General features: G+C 38.9%; 1 protein-coding gene across 5 annotated transcripts in view; it reads right to left on the reverse strand.

The window, feature by feature from the left end:
• Positions 1-27,615, reverse strand: part of LMO7 (LIM domain 7) — a 133,487-nt gene that overhangs the window by 29,171 nt on the left and 76,701 nt on the right. For 2 of the 5 annotated variants that reach the window (XM_064713275.1, XM_064713264.1), the window contains exons 5-16: positions 15,950-15,980; positions 15,448-15,561; positions 14,804-15,002; positions 13,419-13,671; positions 12,031-12,318; positions 11,553-11,753; positions 10,369-11,085; positions 8,814-8,843; positions 6,433-6,550; positions 5,132-5,274; positions 3,393-3,849; positions 2,329-2,646 (exon numbers count right to left, since the gene is read on the reverse strand). In XM_064713275.1, coding sequence (XP_064569345.1) covers positions 2,329-2,646; positions 3,393-3,849; positions 5,132-5,274; positions 6,433-6,550; positions 8,814-8,843; positions 10,369-11,085; positions 11,553-11,753; positions 12,031-12,318; positions 13,419-13,671; positions 14,804-15,002; positions 15,448-15,561; positions 15,950-15,980 — 2,869 coding nt within the window. The remainder of the gene's footprint in view (positions 1-2,328; positions 2,647-3,392; positions 3,850-5,131; positions 5,275-6,432; positions 6,551-8,813; positions 8,844-10,368; positions 11,086-11,552; positions 11,754-12,030; positions 12,319-13,418; positions 13,672-14,803; positions 15,003-15,447; positions 15,562-15,949; positions 15,981-27,615) is intronic. The other 3 variants (XM_064713282.1, XM_064713291.1, XM_064713301.1) reach the window with 3 other exon arrangements.

The following is a 27,615-nucleotide window of genomic DNA, read 5'->3' on the forward strand; positions in this document are numbered from 1 at the left end:
AATAGAAATAATCCCAAAATCAGCTAAATCCAGATCTTTACTGGACTTTCAAGATGCTTTCAGAATTTGAATCAAAATCTAACATTGCCATTTTAAACAACAAGAATATCTGAATGGGAAAACATTTTCTAACACTTGCTTTCAATCTCAGGCTATATTTGGAGCATGTGTTGCATACATTAACATTCTAAGGTGAGCTCATTAAAAACCTAAATGCATGCTACACACTTCATCAGCATGACACTGACATTGATATAAAAGGAAAAAAAAATTTCTGTCAAACAATGTTAAGATGAATATATTCCAGCAAAATGTGCATGGAATGGACCCTGCACATTTTCACACACGCATTGAATGTACGCCTACATTTTAGTTCCCTAGCGACCCAGCCTTCCTGAAGAGTCGGATTCATTTTCCCTAACTTAAAATATTTAAGAGTCTAGAAACCTATGCCAATTCCTCCCAGCTCCTCTGTTGTAAGATGCAACAAGCAGCTCCAGCAAGCACTGCACAAGCAGGTGCAGCCAGCCAGAGTCTCAGGGTGCAGCCAGAGGTGGTTTCAGCAGCACCCGAGTACTGGATAGGGCAGAAAACAACAGAGCACGGCATCATCCCAAGGTATCACCTCATGTTACAGGAATGTTCCTGGGAGAACACTCCCCATTACAGCCCAGGGTAGAAATTAAGTCTTTTCTTCACAACACAGCTACTGGCTTGCAAATGCTCCCATACACAACCCAAATCCTTAGGCGAGTATATTAAAAGTGAATCTACTTAACAGGTTAGCACAGTGGGCTGGAGAACATACAAACCTTTTGAGTTTGAGTGTGTTCCTGGAAATTACTACTGGTCTTAATTTTTTTCCTCACCATCCCAACAAGACTCTTCAGATGTCTCTCTTGTCAGAGGAGTAATGTGACTTTGTACACTGAACTTTAACACTTTTATAGGTCATCTCTAACACAGTGCTCCACAGACCTGGTGCTATGGCCCTGATGACTAGTGAGCTATATCAATCTCTCTGTCAATGATTTACAAACACATCAAATGCAACTTGCATTCCTTTACTTGGAGGTTGGTAAATTACATAATACAACTGAGATTTTTTTTTTTTTAACTTTTAAAAATATCTTTTAAATGCCCCCCCCCATTACTCACTTGTAGGAGGAAAGATTTATTATCTGTTAACTAATGACAGGAGAAAAACAAATGGACCTAGTACATGCTATTCTCATTTGCCTTGCTTAAACAGATACTAAGAACTTGTATCAAATCTGACAGTTTTCACTGATTAAAACAGAAATTCCTCTGCCTGTTTTTGCTATAACACAGGAAAAAAAAAGATTATTATCTCATTGTCTTTTTCCTTATGCAGCAATCACAGTTTCAAATAATTATGATAAATTCATTAAAATGGCCAAATGGCATTAAGGGTATTAAACTGCAATGTATTTCTTTTCCACAAGTGATTAGGAAGAAGAATGTTTGGAAGCAAATGAACTTTAAAAAAGTTGTTATGGGAAGTTATTTCATAAATCAGCATCCAAGGTCTTATGACCTTCACCCAAGCAACTGGCACAATTAAGTTTTACAGCAGGATCAGGAATGCAAATCTGTCAAGGGTTATGAACTGAATCATCAGATAGTACAGCAAGGTATTTAGTCATTTAAAATTAAAGCTATTGTTGGTGAAACATGCAATCAGTTGGAGGAAACAGCACTTAAGATACATATTTCAAAAAGAACACTGAAGGACCCAGCCCCTTTTCCAACAAGCACATGCACAAAGAGATGGTGATTTACTTCAAAATTAATGAACATTAATTAGATTCAAGTAAATAGCTAACAAAAAAAAAATCCAAGTCACAACAGATGGAAAAAAGGATAGTGTGATACTGATGTTTATGGCCAGCCTTTGAAAAGCTGATCTTTATTTTCCACCACCAGTTTAAAAGTGCAAATGAATGCTACAGCAGCTCAGATAATTCATCTAACTGTCACACCTGATTATATGAACAGTGTGCTAATTTGGAGAATAGTAAAAACTTTGCAACATTAAATATATGTAAAATAACTATTCTGAATTAGAATGATAAATAAAATTAAGCACATGACAAAATGGATAGGGGAAAATTCAGCGAAATAATATTATTTTTCTTCCCCAAATACTCTCTTTCCCCTAAATTAAATCAAAGGAAATAGCAAGTGTCTGAGATGTCTTCTTACTACCAGAAAAATGCTTGCATTAGATGTACTTTTAGTTATTTTCTTTTTTATTCTGCTGTGGCATTCAGTTAAACCAAGTAATCACATTATTTCCACACTTACCATGGATTTTGAATCCTTAGGCTCCGTCAGAGTTGCAGTTTCTGCAGAAGATGCAAGTGAAAGAGAATCAGGAGGAATGCCATATTCTGGCTTAGGAATACTACTTCCAGCATCTTGGTCTTGGGGCTTTAAAGGTAATGCCAAACTGGGAGGAGGTGTTGACTGAACACCTTTTTCCTCCTCTTCCTCCTCACCTCTGCTTCTGAATGCACCAGTGGAGAGAGGGTGTGCAGACTCTGGTTGTGAAATGCTGGTGAACAAAGTTTGAGTTCGTTTAGCTTTTTCTACTTCTCCATTGTATTTCTGAGCATCATCCATCTAGGAGAAAAATGACAGTTTGGTAAAGAAGTGCTTTAAAACAGAAATCCTTGAATCTTTCAGTGATTTTTATATTTAACAAAACCACCTCCGTCTTTGAAACAAATTCTGGCTCCTGTGCCCATTGTTAACTACCTACTTAGAATTTTTTTTTTCCTCTTGAAATGCTTTTTTTTTCTTGAAATAGTCCTGACTTAAGATAAACTTGTTAAAGTAATCTACTTAGAATTATTTATATTCTTGCCACTTTTTAAATTGAAACAAATAAGGATATAAGAGAAAACTATGAAAATCATCATAGTAATGGGGCAGGGAATTAATTTCATTGTTTCAGTGCTTTAGAGTGCAGACAAAATTTAGCCTAGCATAAAATTTCAACAGTCAGCAGAGCAGAGGAAACATCTATCACCTGAAAAATTTATCTTTAACACTTAATTATGTTAACCTGGCTCCAGATAATTACCTCCAATGCCATTTTTTTGATAAAGCACACAAAAGGAGACTTACTACAAGTAATAAAAAGAATATTTTACCAAATATAGCTACCAGCTTTAATTCTAGGAGTCTGCTTAAGCACAGAAACACAAGTAGACATCTAAAGGCATGACAGAACTTCCTGCTCTATTAACACAGCCTTCATCACACAGGAGGCACTTTATAAACAAAACCAAAACATTAAAACTACTGTTCCCCCAGCTATTGAAGACCCCAAATTTACTAACTTCAGGAATGAAGCAGAATTTTACCGTGAACGACCGTGGAAGTGACGAGATTCCTCTTGAGTGGACACCAAAAGGTCTTGGTGTAACCACAGATGTTAACCTGGAGGTATCAGTTTTCTGGTAAGTTCTCGGGAGAGAAGCTGAAACCTGAGCTGACCCAGTTTGAGCATTCACTGAGTAACGAGTGGACAAAAGCACCGGGCTCTGCTCCCGCTCCAGGCTCTCTGGAGGAGCAGGAGCTTCTCGAGCAGCCGAGCTCTCGGGCAGGTTCTCCTTGGGAGGCTGGGTGGTGTACACACTTTTACTGTCCCTAGTGCTGTGGGAAGCATCTTCTTCCAAACGGTGATCTTTGGCTGCTGACCAATCTTCTGCTGCTGTGGAAGGTGCTTTGTCTTCACTGAACACATCATCATCATTCAGTGAGGACGCCCAGTTGTGCTCCTGTTTCTGCTGCTCATAGGACTCCTGATCTCTGTCTTCCCTAAGGGAACAGAGCCTGTTAAAATACCAAAGTGACCCGACAAACAGGCAGGCCTAAAGTCTTTCAACTAGTAAACGTTTAAGGCTGAGCATAAGCCAAATAATGCCTTTCCAGTAAATAAAAATTATTAGCATAATTTAAATACATTAATATTTTCATAGATTTTTTTAATCTATCTTCTTCCACCTCCTCCCCAGTTCAGGACTCTCATAGCACTCAGACATAATACTATCAGGCTGCAACCATGACAGAAATCTTTGCCAATAAAATGATCTAGCTGCACATCTGTAAATGATACAGATACACATCCTCAGAAATTCAGATTTATTTAGGAAAGAACAGGAATAAGATAGTCCCATAACACACACTGCCTGAACTGTGTAACTGTGCTCAATGTTTCTGAAATGCTATGCTGAATTTTAGATACCTAAATAAGACAGTGCTCTAAAATTCAGCTAATTATTATTTTTTTGCTACTCATTCCTTTGTCATAAATGAACAACCACTACAAGGATATCCTTTAAAATACAAGTTGTAGGATTCTTATTGATACTGAATATTCAATACAATTACCATCCATACTTTTATTCAGGCAACTAATTTTTGTCCTCACAAATAAGTAAAAAATTAAAGAAATCCAAAAGATTAGACTTTTTTATGAATACATGTCATGTATATATTATCTTCAGCTGAGTCATATGTGCATTTGAAATAAATAAATAAATAGATAAATAAATAAGACTGTCACCACTAGAGATGGTACTGTGCAGTTTACACTTTTTGCTCTTCAGAAAGTAAATATCAAGAGGAAAAATTAGGGATGAAGGGGAAATCAAGTAAAAGTTTAGCTCTGTGACATAAGTTAAAATTCTGGCTGCAGTTCTCAACAATGGCTAAAAAAATAGCAAATGTAGTGGAAGAAGGAAGATAAATAGTTAACTTTATCCATGAGTAAAAAAAGGCAGCTATCCAGTTCAGTGCTATTGTTTCAACTAATTTAAAGAGAATGCAAATATTGATTTCTCAATATTTTATTTATGGATAGCAAAGTAAAATATCATTCATAGAGAAAACTGCTTAACGTTCTGTGCAAACAGCACATTAGAAAACCATATCCAGCCCTTCAATTGCGTAGATGTCTACATTTTATTTTGCAACTAAAATTGTCAACATCTCTGCAGAATCAATTGCAACTTGTTGGTAATAGCGGCTCAAAAATTTAAGGGAATAAAAATGCTCAGATTTATGTTCTTACACATAATATTCCCAGTAGGACTATTACCTCTCCTGGTGCATATCCTTCAGTGACTTGGTACTCCTTCCAGACACTTCAGAGGCTCTCCTTTCAATTTCTTCCCTCTCTTCCTTTTTCTTTTGCAATTCTGAAGTGTAACTCTTTCTACGACTCTTCCATTTTGCTAGATCCTGTTTAGCATAACACAAATATAAGCCATCAGATTTTCTCAAGGCCTCATAGACTTACAGAGGCATCCCATTACATGCTATTTATTGGCCTGATTTTATTTGCATGTCTGCATCACAGCCACATTTTCATGTACCTTTCCCCTAAATTATAAAGGGGTTGTCATGTTCTATTTAGGGTTACAGGCTCACTGCCTCCTTAAGTTAACAATTGCAATTACTGGACTATGTGCTATTTAGCCCATTTTTTCTCATCTTAACATTTTCAATTTTATTCTAAAATACATCACCAATCACACATAATTGAAAACTAATGCAAATGCAATCTGAATTTCTTTGTTGAGGGCTTTAGAGTTTAGGATATCATTATTTTTCCAAATCACTACTATGTTAGACAGATTCACTAGCTTGAGAATAAATATGCCAAAATTCTGAACAGAAAACAGATATTTCTGTACTTTCTTCATTTCTGTAAAACCGCAATGTGAACTGGCAATATTGTCCATGAAATACCAGAGCTGAGTAAAGGGGAAGTACTGAGTATTAAAACTGAGATGCATTAAACAAACAACTGTGAACTTCTTGCTTGGTGCTTGTTCTTAATTTTGGCTTATTGTTGATACTCATTGTCAAGCAGAGATTTTAATAAATTGAAAAGTCTTTAGAAATGCTTATGATGCTGTGCAAAACTACCATGCAGTTTACAAGCTGGATTTAAGACAGCATTATTAGTGGATAGGAGCCTCAAGAATTTGCACAAGGAAGTATTGTTTATTCCCCTTTCTCCCAGAGGATCAAATACTCAGACATTCCAATCATTTCTCCAAAAAAGTATTCAAAAATTGCAGATAACACAAGAAACTATGCCCTAACTTCTCTTTACGTCCACAGAAATCAAGCCTGAAGGCTTTATTACAATACATACAAGTTCTATCCTGAAGCATTAATCAGAAACTTAGGAGGATATTTAAAATAATTTCAGTTCTGCATTAAACAGGCATCCCCAAAAACTCCAGTAGCTGTATGAGATGAATTGTTTTAGAAGACAGCCCCATGAATTGCTGCACACATGCCAAAGTTTTTTTACTAGGGACACTGAAGGCAGGTGACATCCAGCCCTTCAAGCAGGATGCACAAGGAGAGGTGAGGAGGAGTCCTTACTTCTTGCCACTTTAGATCTTGCTCTTGTAACTGCTCTTTTATCTTCTGCAACTCTTCATAACGGATTTTGCGCAGTGTCTGCAGCTCCTCTGCACTGACATCATTCAAAGATTTACTCCTAGAAAGGGAAAAGAGAACTCAGCTTTATAACATCCTAGCCCTCATTTCAATGGGTGAAACCTTCAGACAAAGACTTATATTAGTACAACTGAATGCTCATGAGTGTTATTTTGAATGGAGCAGGAAGCACATGGGCAGCCTATGGGATGTGCTGTAGGGCCAACACACAAGTCATTAGTTGGGTATTTGAGAAAATAAAATCAGGTTAAGGGAGTAAGCAGCTCTGTACATCTCCATGCTGATCATTCACACTGAGCTCCTTCTAGAACACTGCTACTTCTGTTTTAACTTGCTATTTTCTTTATTGATCTTGTTTCTTTCTTTGACCCAAAAGGCATCCCCTCTCCCCAAATCCAAACTCCCACCTTGGACTTCTCTCCTGTAACACCCTCTGTATCACCTCCTGTCCTTTCCTTCCTTCCAAATCAGCTATTGATGCCCATTTCCAGAAGATTAAGAGTCAGACACGGCCCAAGGCTCAGTTCATGGACATCACAGGCCCCACTAGCTTATGCTGATCCTCCCCAACCTCTGAGATGCTTTCCATTAAAGTTGGGATGGCTAACAAAGCCATCTTCCTGCTAACTTCTTCAACATGGCTACAGTTTCCCCCAGGAACTCCTACTTGCTAGTTCCCTTTAACCTAATTTCCTCAAAGCTCACCTTTCATGCTCTCCCCTACCACATGCTATTTTTTCCTGTATTCTTTCACACTGCAGTGATAAACATAACAGGACATTCAGTTTAGATACAGGACAAGGTTCCTGATGAGATTTGACCACAAGCTATGAGACAGTAAGCAAAATGCAGGTGTTTCATCATAAGGTTCAACGGCGTAATGCAAAGGGAAAGCTAGGTCTCTAGGACCTGGGGTTTTTTTTGTTTCTTAATATTCAAAAATACCTTTGTTTTCATTTATTCAAAGTATGAGTTATATAGAGGGATGCATTTAAGTTCCAGTAGGACTTAAAAATGTGGCACTTCTCTTACATGATGGAAAACAAGATTAAAACCAAAATAGATTCAGCACAGAGCCTTGCTCTAATCTGTTGCATTCCAAGAGATCTCTGAACTAACAAACCAGACTCTCACTTCCTCCCATGTGGCTGAACTCACTTTCATTGGTAACATGAGACCGGCCTCTGGCCTCTAGAAGTAAAGGCTTGGGCATTAACTCCTCATATCTGTTCTCTTATCTATTTTCTGAATGAGAAGAGTGCCAAATTCAGCAAGAATCACCTGGTTGCTATTGCAGAAACTCCTGTACAGTTCTTTTCCTCATTTTTTATGCTTAAGTTATATCACACATAGAACTGTTTTAGGGTAATGCTATATAAGACTGTATCAAATTTGTTTCAAATGAGTTCAAGAAAACTAACATAGCTATATTTACTGTATCTGCCTGCAACAAAACAGGACAATCTCAACTTAAAGAAAATATAACCTAAGAAAAGCTACATTCATACCATGGAACTGGGTCTTAGTTTTAATTTCAGTCTAAACTGAAAAACCTAACTAGTGATTTGAGTCTTCTGAGTCTCCCTCTCCTAACACCTAATTTTGAAACATTTTGCACTTCTGGCAGTGTTCAGTAATTTACCAAATTTGCCTCACAGTAAAAATAGGGAAGCAAATATAGAAATAAATAAATTTTAATTTTAAAAAATGAGTAGAACACCATGCATTCCAAAATACTTAACATGCCATCACAAAATAAGTGGGGAAATTATTTCTCTTTGAGTCACAGTTTCTCTTGAGTTACAGATTATAAACAACATCTAAGTTCCCATTACACAAATCTATAAGTGTACCACGGAGCATTCAATAACCTGGAAGATATAAAATAACCCCAGACCATTCACCAATCCCATGATAAATACTACTGCTGTTAATTATTTTCCGATTCTAGCTGTACAGCCTTCAAAATAAAATATGTGTTAATATTCCTTTACATTTTTTGAATATTTTAAAGCCTAAATGAAATAGAGAACAACAAATTTTTCACTTCAGCAGGAATAAAACATTAGAGCTGATTTTCAAAGTGACTGATAACCATAAGTTTAATACATGAGACAGCAGAGAGAACTTTTGCCATATACATAGCTTTTATCTCACATTCATTACATAAATTGCAAAGAACAGAACAATAAAGCGTCATGCACAAGTTTTCAGCATGAGTTTTTAGCTACTGTTCATGCATAAAGATGAGAGGAGGCCAAAAAAATAGCATTCCAATCTTTCAAGTTTTTTATAAAACTTACCCTTGCTCATCAGAAAGCTTTTGAAACAGTCTGAGAAATCAGAAACCAAAAAAAAGAGATTCAGTGTCTAGATATTGATAACAACATTAACACCATTAGTAGACCAGCACTCTCACTAAGTGATGGGGAAACTGAAAGCTTGGGAACCAGCCAGCATGGAAAAGCACATCAGGAATTGGACACCAGTCAAAAAACACACCAGGACTTGCATGATGGGCAAAGTTGGGCAGAACTGTCAGAATAAGGCTGCCTGCAAGTTTCCAACACTTTTCATTTAGCAATGCTGCACAAATAGAGCCTTGTGTTATTTCTGCACCACTTACTCATTCCAGTGCTGCTGAACAGCATGATGCTCAAAAGAGACTTATTTCAAGAAAATAAAATTAATGCCAGCTTGAGTCCCAACAAAAGTGAGGCTTACAGAGGTTGTTCTCTTGTTACTTCAACCATTTCTGATACTAACTGAAAGTAATACTTGATGTGTATCAGAATAAAAGACCCTAATAGAAATTTAGCATATTAATCCCTGAATGCACTTAATCCAGGGCAATTCAAGAGGATTTTTAGTGTTCTTGAATACGAGTATTTTATAGTATACCTATTTAATTCTACTGAATTAATTTTTAAAACATGCAATATTTCCAAGCACTTTAGAAATATTTCTCAGTGAAGCTTGAAAATTGTTAACAGCATTAAGCTTAAAAATTAAATGCAGCAACATCAAAATATCAACTGGAACACAGAAGTGTCTTAGTCACAAAATAATGATGCACAGCTGGGAGATCTGCAACTTGCAATGCCGTATTTTCAGAGCTAAGTAAACATTTAGAACCCCAGTAAATACAAATTCAAAGGAGAGATAGGAAGTACTTAAGAAACAGTATTCAGTCAGACAAGAAAAATTTTGAGGCTAACAGGAAAGAATTGGGGGAAAGAATGAATCAAGACTATATGAAAGTAGGAGAATAGTATTGGCAGAATAAGATATGCCATGGTGGACTTAATATTACACAGACAAACAGTTTGCATGCACCATGACTTTGGGCAGGCAAAACACTTTTTTTTTTTTCACTTCATCTAATCATCTCAGAACTGTGGTAGGACAGTTTACAAGCATTTTTAAACTTAGGTGCAAGCAAGAATATCAGAATGCCCATTTCCAGAATTTGTCTTTAAAGCATTCATGTGTTTCAGAAATGTTTTTATGTATTATCTTGCAGAATAGAAGACAATATTTCTAGTCTCCATAGTCTTTTGAATAATCACTATTCCTGTTCAACCATGGAAAGAAACTTCTGCATAAGTTTCTTATTGAGCCTGAGGGAATGATAGCGTATTTTCTCCAAAATGGCAGCCTAAAACTAGAAAACTTTATAATCTTTTGTTGAAAATATGGTATTGCAGTCATGAGCTTCTATTCAAAGCAAATGAAAAGCTTGTTCGAGGACGACACGAACAAATAGACTGGCACTCTACGAATGGTTCAGCACAGGATGATGCTTTTCTGAATGGGAAGGGTTCAAGTGCACTCATTCTGTGCAGGACACAACCTGACCTCTCCACCATCTGCCGTTTCTTGTGTCTAACTTTGCTGGCCTCCCTGATTGCTTCCCACTTCTTCCAGTCTTCTTCACTGCATGGACCTGGGATAAAATTTACTGGCTGGACGTTGCTTCCCACTTTCCAAGATTCAATCTTGCGGGTCAGCATATCGTCCTTCTTATGGTGTAAAGATGGCGACAGCACTCTGCCATTGCTCTTCCTTTCCTCTGGTATCGCATTTTTTTCAAGTAAACATAGAAATTTGGACCGTATCTCTTCTGGAAGGCTCCACGGATCAGGAAACAGTGCTGGGTGATACTTGTCGGGAGCACCTGATAAAGGCACCTCTTTTTTTTGAGAGAGGACTTTACGAAAAATCATGTCATCCTTTTCCAAATCTGGAAGCACAGTTTGGCCCTCTCTGGGTTGCAGAATTATCTCACCCTCTAGAGGAGGCTCCTGCTCAGAGAATTTCTTTAAATACCGGGGGTCTTGAAGAACAACTTGATTCACATGGAAAGCCCCAGTTTTCCGAACAAACAAATCATCATTTTCCAAATCTGGATATAGATATCCATTCTCCTCGTCTCCTTGCTTGCCTCCTGGTATAAAGGAAACATTCTTTCTACATTTTATGAGCCTAGGGCCAGAAGTGGGATCAATTCTGGTCTCCATTTCAGAAGACACGTAGTCAGTGTATTTTTGCAGGGCCTGAAGTAACGAAAACTGACTGAAGCATATAAAACAAAAGGAGGGAAGTAAAAATATCATTAACTGGCAAGAGACAAGCAGATCACAACGTATTGCAATATACATTTGGTTTAGACTTGCAGTATCCCAAGCAGAATGACGACACCACTTGGCATTCACCACCACTGACTGTAGCGCAGCACACGCCAACCAACGCAAAGGAATCCCGGCATCCTAACCTGCTCAGAAACATCACACTTACATGCTCACACACCAAGCCAGTAACCCTATGCAGCATGTTACACTTTCACATTTACATGTTTCAGAAGGCCAGCAACTTATGGCTACATTAAAAGAGAAAAAAACCCCAAACCCAACAAACCAGCAAAATAGTAATAACCAAAAAAGCATGGCATCACGGGACACGGTTTAATTTCATTTAGCTGTTGCATATCCAGCCATCTCTTTTTGATGCACCAAGAGAATAGCTCATGCAGCAGTATCAACCTGGGCTGATCAGGAGACTCCAAGATTTTTCCTTCTGCAATCTGTGACAATGAGCTTCCCACATATTCAGCAGTTGGCTTATAATTCTGATCCCTTCTGCAGCTACTGTTCCAGTCAAAACTTGGTCTTGGTTGATTAGCAACAATAGTATAGCTTTGTTTGTAAGCAAATTCCTCATCTTCAGAATCTGATCTCTTTCTACTGTGCAGCAGCAGAAAGAATGAGCAGAGGAGAAAGAAAAAAAAAAACCATGAAATGTATACTCACTGAGTAAAATGCACAGTGGCAACAGTGCAACAGGTGCAACAGTATAACAAAAATAATACTTCAATTATTTTTAAAAAGAGGAAAAAAAAGAAAAAATAAAACATATCCTGTTGCTACACTGGCAGTCAAAATTTAAAAGTTCTGAGTCATGGAACTACACTTTATTTAAGTGTTGCACACAGGAGAGAAACAGGCATGCATGAAAACGCACCTGAACCCTTGAATCTCTTTATACCAGGGTTTGAAAGAGGATTTCTTGATTTTTTTCCATAGCAATTCCTCCTCTGGAGTCCAAAACTTAGGAAGAAATTTGTCAAAAGCAACAACTGTATTTGGCGCTGAAGAACTTAGCTTGCGAATATAGAGATCATCTTTTTCAATGTTTGGGATGCCTACTTCTTCCTCGTCCTCATCACAATACCCAGATAATTGTGAAGGACTGTTAACTCTTGGTTTGTTTTCGCCTTTAGTATCCAATTGCCTCTGCCTCCTCTGGTTACTGTTCAAAATATCCAATCAGTTAAGATATTTTAGGAGCAATTTGACATAAGCAATGCAAAAAGACATGCTTTTTGGCTCAGGAGCTCAGCCTTGTGAATGAAGCATATTAGTTCTCAATTTCAGCACTGCAGCACCAGAAACAATAAAATAGATTAAATAAAAAAAAATTTTAAAAGAAGTTAAATGGTTATATCAGCATCCTGTCTCCACTGAGAAAACCACAAAATTTGACAGAAAAAGCATATCAAATTATCAGCTGCGTTAAAATGCCGATTAGAAGACTAACTTTATGGAGTTATTTAAGGGCTGCGATTTAGGTAATGCAATAGTTACTGGATCTTGGATTAGTATCTCTGACCTCAGTGGTTCAAGCATTGCAGCTAGTGGACCAGCTGGACAACTTTCTCGCGAGCAAGATTTAGGAGAGTCATTGTGCAACATGAAATGATGTCCAGGTGCAGCAGAGCTTACAGGGCTCTTTTTGACTAGAAATCTACGATTTGCTAAGTCATCCAAAACAACGTCGGGCAGCCTTCTTTCATCTTCTGAATCAGAGCCACTGTCACACTCATAGATGATCTGGAGGGAAGCTGGATTTGTGAGCCCACACTCTGCTCTGCTATTTTTGCAGGAAGCTACAGGATTCGTTTCACGTCCACTGAGGTTGACCGAGACAGGAATAGAATGGAGACAGTGAAGGCACGAAGGCAATGGTGAAACTCAAGAACTGCCCACCAATCTCATCTGTATGTATCAAGAAGCCGGACAGCTGAAATTCATCACTATATTTTGGAAGCTTTAACAAGCAGTCAAAACCGTAGGTCTATCTCTCACGAACTTGCATTTAAGAGCATTTAAATACATCTGGAGTCTGGCCAGCTTCAAAACATTACTCAAACATCAAGAAACAATGTAAAAAACCAAAACCAAAAACCAAACCACACAACCACACCAAAATGTCTCCCTTGACAAAACATGGAAAATCAAATACTTTACTTTTTATTGCAGCAAGAGCAGCTTTTCTTAAGCTAATAAAGAAGTAACTTATTTTAAAACCTCTACATCAAAGCCCACTTTACTGAGACCATACACCAGTACCTTGAAAATGCTCCATCTGACTCGGTGAAAACAGGACTTGCCCAGCTCCTCCTGTTGTCCTCATTCTTCTCTGTCCTCTTCTTCCTTAAAGGTGCTGGCACATATGCTGTCTGCTTGTTTTTGTTGGGTAAGAAACGGTTGAAGTCAGTGGTAGGTTTTGGTTCAATCACCGAAATCCTGCGGTAAGACCTGTCATCTTTATGGGAGTCATGCATTTTGGAAGGCAGTTCCGAGTCTATGTCACTGTCGCAACCTTAGAATAAAGTGGAAATAAAAAGGAAAGATACAAACATCATTCTCTAGATATGTGCTTGTAGCTAAAACTTGGATCAAAGTCTTCTAAAATCAATTTATCTCTGTATTTTGGATGTTTCAGCTGAAAATTTGCTGATCTACTGACAGGACAGTAGGAGAAGTATTTTTAGAAGTCTGTGGCAAAGCTGTGATAAGATCCATTAAACTCAATTTGGTTTGCATGATCCTCCTGCATTTGTTCCATTCTTTCATTATCACTGCTCCCTGCAGGAAACAAAGTGCTGGCCTCCAGACTAAAGACAAAAAACAGCACAGAAATTTTTTAATTAAATAGTATCCACAAGATAAATTTACTAACAAAGACAAATAAATAGCAAATAATATAGCATTGTGCTCATTTCACCAGATTAAAATCCAGTAGAAGCCCAGGGTACATTGCGTATGTAATGTAGCTAAATGTTATCTTGCACAGATCACCAATGCTCCATGGAGCCTCTGCTCAATGATTTTGTTACTCACATGAAACAAAACCCAACACCTTATAATTTGTGTGTCTTCAGGCTACAAGTTGGCATTGAACTTTAAAACCAGCAGAGAAACACAGGCTAGAGTGCTGCTTTAGGGATCCAGTGTCACTATCTTCTTGTTACCTTTATTTTCATGAAAAACTATTAAAAGTAACAAATACTATTCAGTATTTAACCTAGGTGGGAAAAACCTTATTGAATATTCACAAATGAAGTAAAGACACAGCAGTTTGACACAGTCGCCCTAAGAACACGGCAAGCGACTTGTGCAACTGGTGAATTTTAGGTAATTCCATCCAGATCTAATTTCTAGCAATTTCCCTTACAGAACTCTGGGAAAATACCCTGGACATACACACACCCCCTAATGTGTCAGTGAGAGCAAGAGTTTCAGCAACCCCTCCTAGGAAGAACTGCGCGAGCAATGCTTTTTTCCTACCAACTGTCAGAGGTGAATATTTGCTTAAGCAAAATGCCACTGCAGCAGTTACACAACTAGAACTGACTTTAAGTACTGGGCATCCAAGTACCAGGTCCATACATTGTCTTATACCACACTCATAAGATACATGTCAACAAAATATTTTGGAGAGGAAAACATACCTTCACTGCCACCTTTCAAGGTTATATCTGATGAAAAGCTCGTGCAGGACCTTGAACCAAGAGAGTCCAAGCTATCAAAGGAATCGTCTCTTTTATGAGTAACTGAAGATGGGAAAGGCTCTCCCCGGTCAACGTACCAAATATCGCCGTACCCACTATCTCTGCCACTTCTGCTTGGCTGGCTGGACTCTTCGAGTGCCTACAAGAGTCACTTTTAAAAGGTCTTTTCCAATAATTTAGGGTGCAAATGCTACTTGTGACCATTTTGAATTCACAAACAAACTTCAGCAAAGACTAATGCAAAACCCTAAAAACATATACACAACAGCACATATAACAGCTTGAAGAGGAGACTTGGCAAAAGGTCTTAAATTTCTTTCATTTCAGTCAAAGAGGACTGAGATAGGGCTCTTCCCAATCTACCACATCAATTAGAGCAGATGTATTCTGAAATTCATATGGGTTGCAGGAGAACTAAGCTAAAAATCATTCCTTTCCTATGGAACTTGATAGCAAGCAGAACAAATTACTGTGTTCTCCAAACTAAGAAAATGAAATCCTCAAGAGACTGTTTAGAATTGCTGCTGTATAACAAATTATAGACTTCAGTCTGTTCATTTAGTTTCCTTTTTTGGATTCCTTACCTTACTCAATGCTTGCCCTAATAACTTCTCAAATGCTTTAAGATTGAGGTATGGACCATTATAATCAGGGTCACTTTGAGCTTTCCTCCCAAGCCAGTATAATGTAATCAAAACCTAAAAACAAACAGAAAAAAAAATCCCTGAATACAAACTTAATTACTTTCCTCTCATGCCATGTGCCAGTGTAAAAGAATCTCAGCATGCTGTTAGAAATGTTTTTACAATGCACTGCAAAATCTTGCACACAGTATTAGCCATGATTGCCACCAAAACAAATTAAAGAGTGTCATGATGCATCTCATATACCTCAAGCAAGCAGATACAAGTACTGTTTTCTATTATTACAATGATTTGGGAAAGTAAGCTGCACATAGAGATCATTGTAAAGTGGCACTAATTTGCATGAGATAAATCAACAGTTGAAAAGAAAGGTAAATAGGATAGTACCATAAACAGAAGCATTTAAAAATAATTAATCACAATTAATGTGCAACTCTCTTACATTTTTCACTCTTCTGTTGGTCTCCTCTGGTCTGAAGCAGGGCAGAGAATGAGAAAAAGAGAAGAAAACAAAATGGTTTAAAATTGCTGGCTTAAAATTCAATTATTATTCAAGGCATAAAAAGTTTCAAGACCAATTATCAGTCAATATAAAATATGCAACTATGACTGCTCCAAAAGAAATAAGAAGCATTCCACTTTAAATACAGTCATAACTCTGTACTATTTCAATTGTTATATATAAAATGAGAAGCTAGCCAATCTATTACAGTTTCTGTTCTGAGAGGTACACAGAAAGGTTCTAGGCATTTTTAATTAGCTCTCCTTTAGTTACCAACAAAATAGAAGTAGAAAACAAGCTGTTGACTTTGGGAAATATAGCCTCTATTAGCCAGGGAGATCACAGATTCATAGAATGGTTTGGGTTGGAAGGGCCCTTAAAGATCACCCACTTCCAATCCCTCTGACATGGGCAGGGATACCTTCCACTAGACCATACTGCTGAAAGCCCCATCCAACCTGGATTTGGAACCCTTAGAGGGATGGGGCATCCACCACTCGGTCTGGACAATCCACGCCAGTGCCTCCCCACCCTCAGAGTAGAGAATTTCTTCCCATTAGTCAATATAAACTCACCCTGTTGTTGTAGTGTGTTGTTAAGTTTCTTGTGTTATTCCCCCAATTTATGTATTGTTCTCCCCTATTATGTGTAAAATGGTTTCGTTCCCCCAGTTTTTCCCGCCACTGCTAGCCTGTCAGCTAAGTTGCTATAGTAACCGCTATTCATAGTTGCCGATATGTAATTGCTCCTCCCCTGGTTTCCCTTATAAGTGAAAGTTGTTTCCTCCCTGGGTCCAGTCAATCACTCCCTTTCTCCTCCCAGGTTTCGAGAACCTTCTCCTCTCTGGAGATGGTGGTTGGCTGGGATCCCAGGACAACTCCTTCACCTTTTGATTATTGGTCTCCATGGAGTGTCAGTTCTGTGAAGTTCATCCCCTCACCTTTCCCGATTGGTTCCGCCTGTACCCACCCCCCTCCTTTATAATCCTGTTTCACCCCCTATGGAAAAACTTTTTCCCGGTTGGTTTCCCCGTGTTTGGATCCCGCAACACCTTCAATAAACCGATGTTTAACCCCCGGGAAATGGTCAGCTCCGTTCCTCTCCAATACCAGCAGTGTAAGCCAGTCCGCGGCCAGCACAGCCCGAGGCCATCAGACGCCGAAGGGTGCTGGCCAGGAATTGCAGAGGGGCGTCGGCCTTTCGCCCTCAGCTAGTCGGACTCTAAACTTCGGGCCACATATGCCCCCCCCTCTGCACCCTGTGTGTTCAGTCATTCCCCCTTGGTCCTACCACTACATATCCCTGTAAAAAGTCCCTCTCAAGGTTTCCTTAGGCTCACTTTAGCTGCTGGAAGGCTGCTACAAGGTCTCCCTTGAGCCTTCTCTTTTCCAGCCCGAACGCCCTCAGATTGTCAATTCCATATGAAAGGAATTGTAACTTTTCCCCCAATTGTATCGTTTTCTAAAGTATTTGCCTTAGACAACGGAAAGCACTTTAGCCAAGAGTAAACTTTTCAGACCAAAAAATGAGAAACTGAAACTGGGACATCTGGAGAGAGATGATGTAGGGCTGAAAAGATGGGTTTGGGTTCTTTTATACAAATACATGCTTTTCAAAAAATATTAAATACATATGCAATCACTAAGATTAGGGAACATTTATATATATATTCCCAGTCTGTAGCACACCTTGGAAGTGTACCAATGGACACTCCTGTTCTCCTGTCACTCATTTTAAGAGCAAAAAGAAGAAACTTCTCAAACGGAAGGCTCCAAAAGCCTCTTAGTCCCCAGGTGTAAATACTCAGGGCTGGACTGCAGACAGTGGTTGAACAACAATGCTGCATGCAGTGGCAGCAGTTATGGAAGAGCAAATGAGTTAAATACACCCAAACAACTCTTCACCTACCCCAGATGTTGGTTTGGAGCTGGTTCAGCTACAAACTTCACACACAGCACAGCAAAGGGGTTCAAACAGAAAAGCAGAGTCTTCACATACAGTAGCAGAAAAACCTGTTCAGAACTCCTTAACATGCCTGACCAATAATGTGTCAAGGTACTTATCCCATTTCTGTCTGTCTAGAAACACACTAGCCAAAGGTTACAGGAAAAAAAGGAGAAGAAACCATTAAGGAAACTGTTAGGTGTTAGTGTAATGAGGACAGGGCTTGGTCACTCTTCACGGAAATGGAATAGTCAATGAGACGTGACAACCACAGGGACACAGACCGTCCCTTCCCTCCTCCTCCTTCTTCCTATTTTGAGAGCACCCGCTCCCACTCAGTGGCTCTAATTGCCTTGCCCATCCCCAGATCATAAAGAAATCAGGCTATCAGGAACACAAAGTCCTGAGCTGGGTCTGACCTCCACAGTCCTTGCCTGAAGCTTCCTTAGTATCTCATGCCCGAGATGCTTGTGGCTTTGTAGCCAGTGACCTCTTTCACACCGATAAGGAAGAACCCTCCTCCTTTAATGTGAAATATTTACACTTTTTTGTTTGTTCTTTAATCCCTCCCAAAATCCATTGCTATTCGTTGTTCACTCAAGACTATTTTTGAAGAAAACAAAATCGCCAGTATCCATGATGCAGGGCACACCATAGCTGTGACCTAAAGTGCTACTAGAGACAGGTTGACTTCCCAAGCAGAGAACGGAAAACTTTTCTTACATCAACATTACACTTCTCATACCCAGTGGAGAGCATTTTAAAGGTTAGCATTCTTTACCCTCAGTGCCTTTTGTTACCAGAATTTCTGTTTTTGTTTGCAATTATAAAAGCAGAGACCCTTGCTAAGGATGCCCCAAAGTTTGCTCCCAAACTTGAGCAGCCCAGTGAGGAGTGGAAAACTCTGCCCTTAGCTGGCAGGAGCATGTATCCAAAAGGCTGCCAGCCTTCAAGTAGGCCAAAGCTACAAGACTGAACACAATGATATCCACTTCTGCTTTCCTTGAGTTCTCTGGGATAATTTCAGTCAACCATTTTGCAACAGGAGCAATATTTAGTTGTCTTTATATTTCAATAAAATTTTCTTACTGAAATAACTATAAATACACTAGGCCTGTGTATTTGGACTAAAACCAAAACAAAACTTAGGTCATTCAGGTAAACAAGACAGCCTGAGACCAAAAATGCGGCAGGGAGGTATTTCACGGACTTGAAAGAGAGACCCTGCTTCATTCATGTTTACTCTGCTAACAATAGAAGCAAGCAAACAAGTTGTTTACTTTTCATTCATAAAGTTTCTTCATTTGCATTACTATTTTCCTTCCCTGAACTGCAGCTATTGGTTTCGAAACCCTTTCAACAACTTGTCACAGTAGACAGCCTGAGCAGAAGAGGAGAGGAAAAAAATCCAAGAAAAACCCTGCTGATCTAGAACACTGTTCTTCATTTCTACATGTGTGTATTAATTATTTGATGGTGCTTAACCAAGGAAAAGGATGATTCTGAGTGATGAATGTACTGTCCTATAATCTGTGTTAAATGATAGGTATATAATTTTTTTTTGTCAAAAAAATCCTGATTAAAGAAGCAAGGCTGTTACCTAAACTGGAAAGTCTTAAAATTAATTTCTGACCTACAAATTTCACAGTTACATCTTCTCTGAGACACGCAACTTGCAGAAGACGTAGTTTGGATCTGCTTGCTAACATTCTCTGTGTGAAATAAGAGCCTTTAAAGCCTTTTATATGTACAATCTGTCTGAGCTCATCTGTGTTTAATTGCACATGCAATTGCCTATTTCCCTTCCAGGATACTCAATTTAAAATATATATTGTGTAAATACTTATTGGTTAGAAGTGTGCTACAAACTGAAGAGCTTTTAGGATGAATTAATTTTCCCTGTGAGTATCAAAACCGAAAAAATAAGGCTTTTAGCGCAATTGCAGTAAATGAAAACACAAAATGGAATCATTTCAGTACACGGAAATTCTTCATGAGGTGTTATAAAAATAACATAACTACTGTGCAATCTATGCAAATAATTCATCTAGGGTCTTGTGTATAACTCTGAACAATTATGGTTCATAGGAGGGGACAAGATGGAGTCACCAGCCTCCAGCATAGCAAATTCTTTGCTGCTGTAAGAGTAGGCATGACCCTACAACTCTTCTGACAAACTGTTACCTAACAGCAAGCTCCTGCTCTCACCTCCAAATCCCCTTTGCAATCCTGGCTCTAAATACACAGGGCTTCAACACCCAGTTTCTCACACTATATTTGAATAAACTATTTAGAAGATGGAGTACAAGAACTTCAGCAATGTAGTTTTTAAGCTTTTCAAACACTCTGGGACACTTATAGCCTTATTTTAAACATAAGCCTATAGCACTGAAGTGCACACACAACTGATTGCAGAGACATTTCTCATACAACAGCTCACTTAGGAACTGATGGGGTAGCTCACTTGCTAAAGTATCTTTGTCAATGCAAATAAATGTCAATACTACATTTGGTTACTGTGAAAGTCTGCTTTTTCCTGTTTTCATTCAAAGATGTCATAGAGCCCAGTGGATGCTAATCATATTCTTTATGAATATTGGTGTAATCCAATTTCTGGTTCGAATAGGTGAATACCTTTGTACTCAAAGTTTTATGTGGGCTGCAGCTTTGCCCACGAGGGCACAGCCAAGGCTACATCTTAAAACGAATCTGCTGAAATAATTCAGTTCCTCCTCACATGACAATGCAACACTATTTACTAAATCACTTTGTGTATTTTTAAACATTAAGTTCTCTGTCTTCCCACAGGTTTTTTTTTATCTCCTTTTGTTAACAATACAACTTTGCTAAAGACGCCTGAACTAAGCAAAGAAAGTTGCTAAGTATAACAGTTAAGATCTTACTGGAAAAATTTACTGTACATACTTTGTCTGCTCTTGCCACAATCTCAGCATTTCAGCATTCATTCTGAAGCTCAAAAAAACTCCAACACCAATCTGTCTATCTTAACCTCAATATCAAATTCCAGCTAACAAAGAGGTCTCAAAATTGTAAAAGTAGAATCCTGATTCACAAAGCATGAACCTTAAATGTTGGCAGCAGTATTAATAAAAGTTTACAGACAACTTCAAGATTAGCCAGTCTGGAAAAGATCTCTAAAGTCTAAAGGCCACGAGACAACAACACGTGGGGGATATTATAACAGTAATTGTGAAGCACAATCGCATAAATCTGACTTGAACACTGATGAAAAAAGATGTGGAATAACCACCTGTGGAGAAATAATGCCTTCTGTATAAATCATCTCATCTACGTCAATCCTTGGGCAAACAGAAGAAAGACAAATGGGACAGGAATAGCTCTCACTTGCTGGTGTGTGATATGCTTAGAGACAAAACACCTCTGTTACATTTGAACACAACACATATTGACAAGCATCGCTTCCAGACTGACATGTTTCTCCAACAAAGACCACTCTACAAGAATAAAGCAAAGTGACATGGCAGATCAGAACAAGGCTGAGCCACAGCTCAAGGAATTTATTCTCAGCTCCACTGTTTGCTCAAGGTTAAACAGCAGAATTAGTCACCAAGGCCCTAGCCTGACAATACAAAGGCTTTGGCAGCAGCTCCAGCTTAAGGATTTCCTGGTCCCCGTCTCTCTTCCAGCCACTCCTGTTTGCTGCCCCCGTGGTTATGCCAACACAACCTTGAATCACATTGCTCTTCCATGCTGCCAGAGGGCTACACCTGTTTCTGTGGGTTTTTCCTAATATACATTTTCAACCCCCAAATTAGCTTGCTGATCTGTTTCATATCATGCTCATACAAGCAATTGCACCAGCACCAGGGCAGGGGAGCAGGCTGGAGGCTTGGTGGAGGAGGACTCTGCTCCAGACACCAATACCATGAGAACACCCATGCGATGACCCTGAGACAGAGGTGCTCTGTGCTTCCAATTTTTAAGCAGTGAGGAAAGCCTGCTGAGATTATTTTAATGCATTTTGGGGCATTTAAAATAATTTTTTTAAATTGTAGACAATCATACACCTTAGAGGAGCTAGCAGGCCACAGTACTTTTAAGAAATCGTGAACTAGAGTTTAACCAATTATAAAATACATCCACTGACATCTACAAACACCACTCCAGTGCCTCAATACAAAAGAGCAGTGCATTTTAAGAAGCTAGATTTTTTTTTTTACTTATTTCAATTTTTTTTAAACAATAAACTCAATAGTTTGGATTTTATTTTTCTGACACAGGATATGGTTCTGTTTGCCTAAGTCCTTATATGTATTAAATTCTAGCAACTAGCAACTCATGATGTCAAATCTACTTTAACACTTCACTTTATTATTTTCCAGGAAGAACAATGTGGAGCTCAGGACCACATCCAAGATACCAGAAGTCTGAGCAAAATTCTGGAAGATAATTTTAAAGCATCCTCTTCAGAGAAGGGTCTGTTTCTCATATAGAAACATATTTAAATATAGTTTTCGATTGAAGATTTAAAATATTAAAAAAACCAAAACCAACAAAGAAGCAACTTTGAAAGGAGATCTGTTCTCCCCAAAATGAGGGTTAGCTGCCAAGAATACATGTGGTCCTGTCCAAAGTGATAAGACAAATCTGAACCCATTTACGGGGAGAAAGAAGGAACAGAGACACTCCCACTGATAGAAAGGAATGTGGCAGTGACAAATGCACCCTGCCCAGTGCCAAACCCATCCCTTGGTGATGAATACTTCAGAAACAGCTGCCAATCTGGTTTTCTGTCCTTTCCTCTGAACTACAGACCTCACAAACACAAGGCTTGAACACATTGCTGTTTAAAAAGAAGCACTGGCGTTCTCCCTTTGAGCTTCCATCCATCAGGGCAGCAATCACACCTCCAAGATGCCCTCTGAAGGGCTTGGAAGAGCCATACCCTGGCCTGGGAGCTGGAGCAGACCAGCTGGCTGCAGAAAAGCCCACTCCCCACTCCTTGCTGAGCTCCTGGCTCTCCAGCCCTACACTGACCAGCTGCACTTACGGTTCTGAGGAGGATGTCAGGGGATTTGAAGGACTCCTGCACCCCCGCCGGGTGCTGCTGCGCAGGAGATGAACGCTGCCTGTCCAACTAGCAGCGGGCTCGTGCTAAATTTCAACCTCTTTGGCCACCTACTCAGCTGCTATTAATATTGCTGTTATCGGATTTCACTGAATTCCCACGTGCTGCTGAGAATAGAAAGGCTCCAGTGGAAGATGTGGTTGCTGCATGGGTACAGAAACATGAGGACATTCCTCCAGCACTTGGATTCTTAGCAAATTGATATTCAACCCCGAGAGCCACAGTTCACTGCTGAGAATGCTGGAAATAAACCAGCCAGGCTATGGCTGCAGAGTTAGAGAACGGCGTTTGGAAACACACCTTTCTATTTGACTATAAAAAGCACATGCATTTTCCATAGCAACACATCCACCAGACCCAACGCCACTCACATCACAGCAGCACAGCGTCAGGTATAAAATGTCAGCACAAAACGTTTCTCCGTGCCCCTACGGAACCCCTGGCTGACAGCAAGGAGCTCCGTGGGCCCTGATGAATGAGCAGCCTGTCTCCACCCTGTACCCCCACCTCCTAAAGCTGAGGGGTGGAGGAGAAATGCTCAAGAAGGAAAAGGCAGAGAGGGAACAGAGCCAGCCAACACCCTCCATGGGAACACATCACCATCCAGATTCAGAGCCTGTCTTCTCACACTGCCTCCGGAGCATGGTGCTTCCTTGCTGATCTCACCCATTATGCCTCCACACCATTCTGAAATCCCTTATCAAAACAAAAACAGGCACTTCTAGAAAAGTTCATCAACCCCGGCAAGTCACCAGACGATAACATTATCCATTTCCTCATGCTCTTTTCCGACCCCTCCCTGGGTGGTCCATCTCTGCCAGCTTCCTCATACTCCAGTCTAATCTGGAGGTTCTCCCAGAGAGCAAACTAGCATCCTGTAGGGAAGAAGGCACGCCTGTCAAATAAAAATAAAAATAAATCCTGCAGAAGAACAAGCAGAAGAGCCTCAATGATAACCTGAGCACTCCTTGGCTCTTGTCTGAGCGGGGCGCAGGGCAAGTGGTGTGGAGCACTCACTGCAAAAAGGAGGCTGATAGGATCATGCACCTTCCTGCTCAAATATTAAGGCCAATAAAGAAAATTAAAGTTGGAGTGGATGATATCTGAGACAGTTTCCAAAATAAATTGTCCTAAAATTGATAATAATTGATGTAGATTTGTTGATTGGTCCTTCTTTGTGACTTTTTCTTACTCTATTCCTAACCTGCTCTAAAAATTCATCAGCTTCACTAACTAATTACAATTCAACTGTGTCTTTTTTACTGTTTTATTTGCTTGGTTTTTCCAGGAAAAAAGGAAAAAAACGAGAACACTTTGCCAATCTTTATTGGATACTTCCAATTCCAGATCTAGACTGGCACTTACAAAAAAAAAAAACAAAAACCCAAACAAAAACCCAGAAAACCCAGCAGGTATTTTATTTCTGAAATCTAATGGTCACATGCCATATACTTTAGAAACATAAGAACATCCACTGACTTTTATGAGAAAATATGGACTCTGCACAAAGTATTAGAAGTTGTGCAGTTGACTCTCAGCTCACACAGAGTGTTAGGAAATCAAATCTCAAATCACTTTGTTCACACTCAAGAAGACTTTTTAATTTCACAGGTGAAATTAATTCCTTCTCAAGGAAAAAAAAAACCCACTTTAATGCACACAGTATTTTACATCAATTGATACATGGCTATAATGTCAGTACTTACATACACTATAGGTTTTTATTTCTTCCCAAGTTTTGGTATTTAGAATTTGGAGCATGATTTTGCTGAATCTCTCCTTTTATCTCCCTGCTGCCTTTTTTTCTTTTTTAAAAGCCTGTACATATTTCAGTTGACCTTTGCACAAGGATTACATTAAATGTTCCCCCCCCTTTCTACCCTTCTCCTTCCTTGTACCTCAAGAATCAACATACTTGAGCTCATCCTGTTGATGTAGATAATGCAGATAATGATCATCAGGATCATTATCTACATTAACTTCTCTTGCATTTAGTTTTAAAGATCCTTGATCTTCATCCCCCCCCCCCCACAAATCTAGACCATGTTGTATAAATTTTGTACATTAATTTCAAGAGAAGTCAAGATGAGGAATGTATAATTTGGCTAACATTCTTTCCAAAACAAATAGTTGGTATATCTGGGGAGTCACTGAAAAGTAAGTATCAAAATAGACAATCAAAAGCAATCCTGTAAGTTTTTAGAAATATTTTCAAAACCACAAAAACATGCAGCAGCTAGCTTGCTCAAAAATAGTTCAAGAGCATTATAAAAAAAAAATTATGTAAAAAGTCTATTATTTGCTTCAGCTAAGCTGCAGCAACCATGCCAACTCACAACATTATTTTTCATGACATGACCAAAACTCATTTTCTCTACTGCCTAATGCCTCTTTGCCATTATTAAGTATTTCCAAAGCTACTGTCCTTTTTATTCCCAGCTCTCACACCTAACTGGAATATTTCAACATCCTCAGTTTCCACACACACACCAGAAGTAAACTTTTAGAATAGCCCTCAATACTGACCACATTAATTCCCACCAAGCCTTGATGAGACTTGTCTGTACCAACTCCAGGTATGAATAAACAAATCACTGCAAGGTAAGTTAGGGTAAAAAATTTTCCATCTACCAAGTACTCCTAGCAACTGCCTATGTGCACTCTCTTACACTCAGCCCCCAGGATTAACACAATTGTTCAATTTGGATAAAGCATTTAGAGGTGGTCTCTTGGGAAGAGCTAGGATTTGGCAAGTTATACAACACTGCTTGCTCAGAGAGAGATATTTTTTTTATAGCCTCTGTACACAGGGAAGAGGAAAAATCCACCCCAACATTCAATCTCCTCCCTTCATGCCCAGGGAAAGAGCCAGTAATTGTAATCCTTTGTTATCCTTGTGTCAAGCAAACAAGCAATGGCGCAGAAGTGCCTTGTGTATAAGCAAAACAGTTTACCACAGCTTATAGACTCAAAAGCAAGGTTTACTCAATTCCTCAGGGTATTAAAAAAAAAAAAAAGAAAACCCAGAACTCAAGTCTATGCTGCATAATTTATATCAGATATTTGGCAATGAACATATCCTCTGATAAAAAAAAAAAAGAAAGATGACTGACAGTAACTTGTACTGGATATTGCTGTGTTCACACTTGTGCTTACAGCCAGTTTCACCAGTCTAAATAGGCATCTGCTTGGCTGCTGTTGTTATGACACATACTCAGAAAACAATTCAGCACACAGGTGACTCAGAATTACCAGCAGAAGCTACAGATGTCCTATTCTAGGCCCATAAAAGTAATCCAGGATTCAGTCCACTCCAGTCATCATCTCCTCAGGAAAGCCAAGACCCATAAATGCCACGTATATGTATGAGGGACAGTTATATCTTCTGGAGAAGAGGCAGACCCCCTGCATTTTAGGGATACATGGAATTTACAGCACCTGGGAGTCAATTTCAAAGATTTCCAATGGCTCATTTCTTCCTCTAGAGCAATTCCAGTGTAATGCTGGCCAAACTGTTGCACAGGAGAACAGAGAATAGGGGCAGTGTATATGCCAGACCTCTTTTCATTCTAAAGTTTTGTTACATTATTAAAAAACAAATGCTTTTTTGTTCTGCAGTTCGAAGGGGGACTAATAAAAGCAAAGCTTTTGGGAAAGAGTGATAAAAAAAAATAGATTAATTGATAGAGATGCAGAGCATGATAAAGATTTTGGAAAGAAGTGAGGTGACACTGCATTTGTCCTTAAGTATATCACTACTGCATGACTGAATCATTTCATTTAGTCTGTACACTTGGACTAAAAGCTTTTAAAAACTACTGGGTTTTCTCAGTAATATTCTGGCAAAATATTTCACGAGCAAATAAGAAGCACTGAAAAAAAAAAAAGAAAAAAATGCTTCCTTTTTGGAATTTTGCCGTATTTTCTCTATGTTTCTTTGTGTTACCCTAGCAACACAGAGCCCAACATCACTCATCACACAGAGCACAAGAGTATGAAATACAGGCTGAACCTGACTTCTCTCTATTAAAGTCCGTTCTCTATTAACTTAAAGTGATCAAATATGTCCAAAAGGAATGAGATATGCAGATACAACGGAACTTTATTATTTCTCATGTTTTCTTGATCTGTCTGCATTTGTAAAAACATACTTAGAGCCAGGAAAGAGCTCCTCAATTAATGCAAAGTCAAATATTTATGCAAGCTTAACAGAAACAAAACACTGAAAAAGGATGTATTGCCTTGAACCAGCTCTCCCAGAAGATGTGGCGTGAAGTAGCAGCAAAATTTAAACCAAAAACAAGATACAAAAATCAAGAAAAATCTACCAAGTGTAGTACGCTTAAGGAAAAATGTGTCCCTTTTCTTTTAGAGAACAGATAAGATCTAAGACAAGTATATATAATTTTCCACGTTTCCTGCAATTCTCACCTCCTATCCTCAGCTCTTGAAACATCCACAATTAACGGAGTTCCTTAAGGATTCAGCTATTCTTACTCAGGTTCCTTAGGGCTTCAGATTTATTTCTATAATATTTGAAATATATAAACTC

This window comes from Zonotrichia leucophrys, chromosome 1 (assembly GCF_028769735.1).
Source record: "Zonotrichia leucophrys gambelii isolate GWCS_2022_RI chromosome 1, RI_Zleu_2.0, whole genome shotgun sequence".
Taxonomy (NCBI): Eukaryota; Metazoa; Chordata; class Aves; order Passeriformes; family Passerellidae; genus Zonotrichia; species Zonotrichia leucophrys.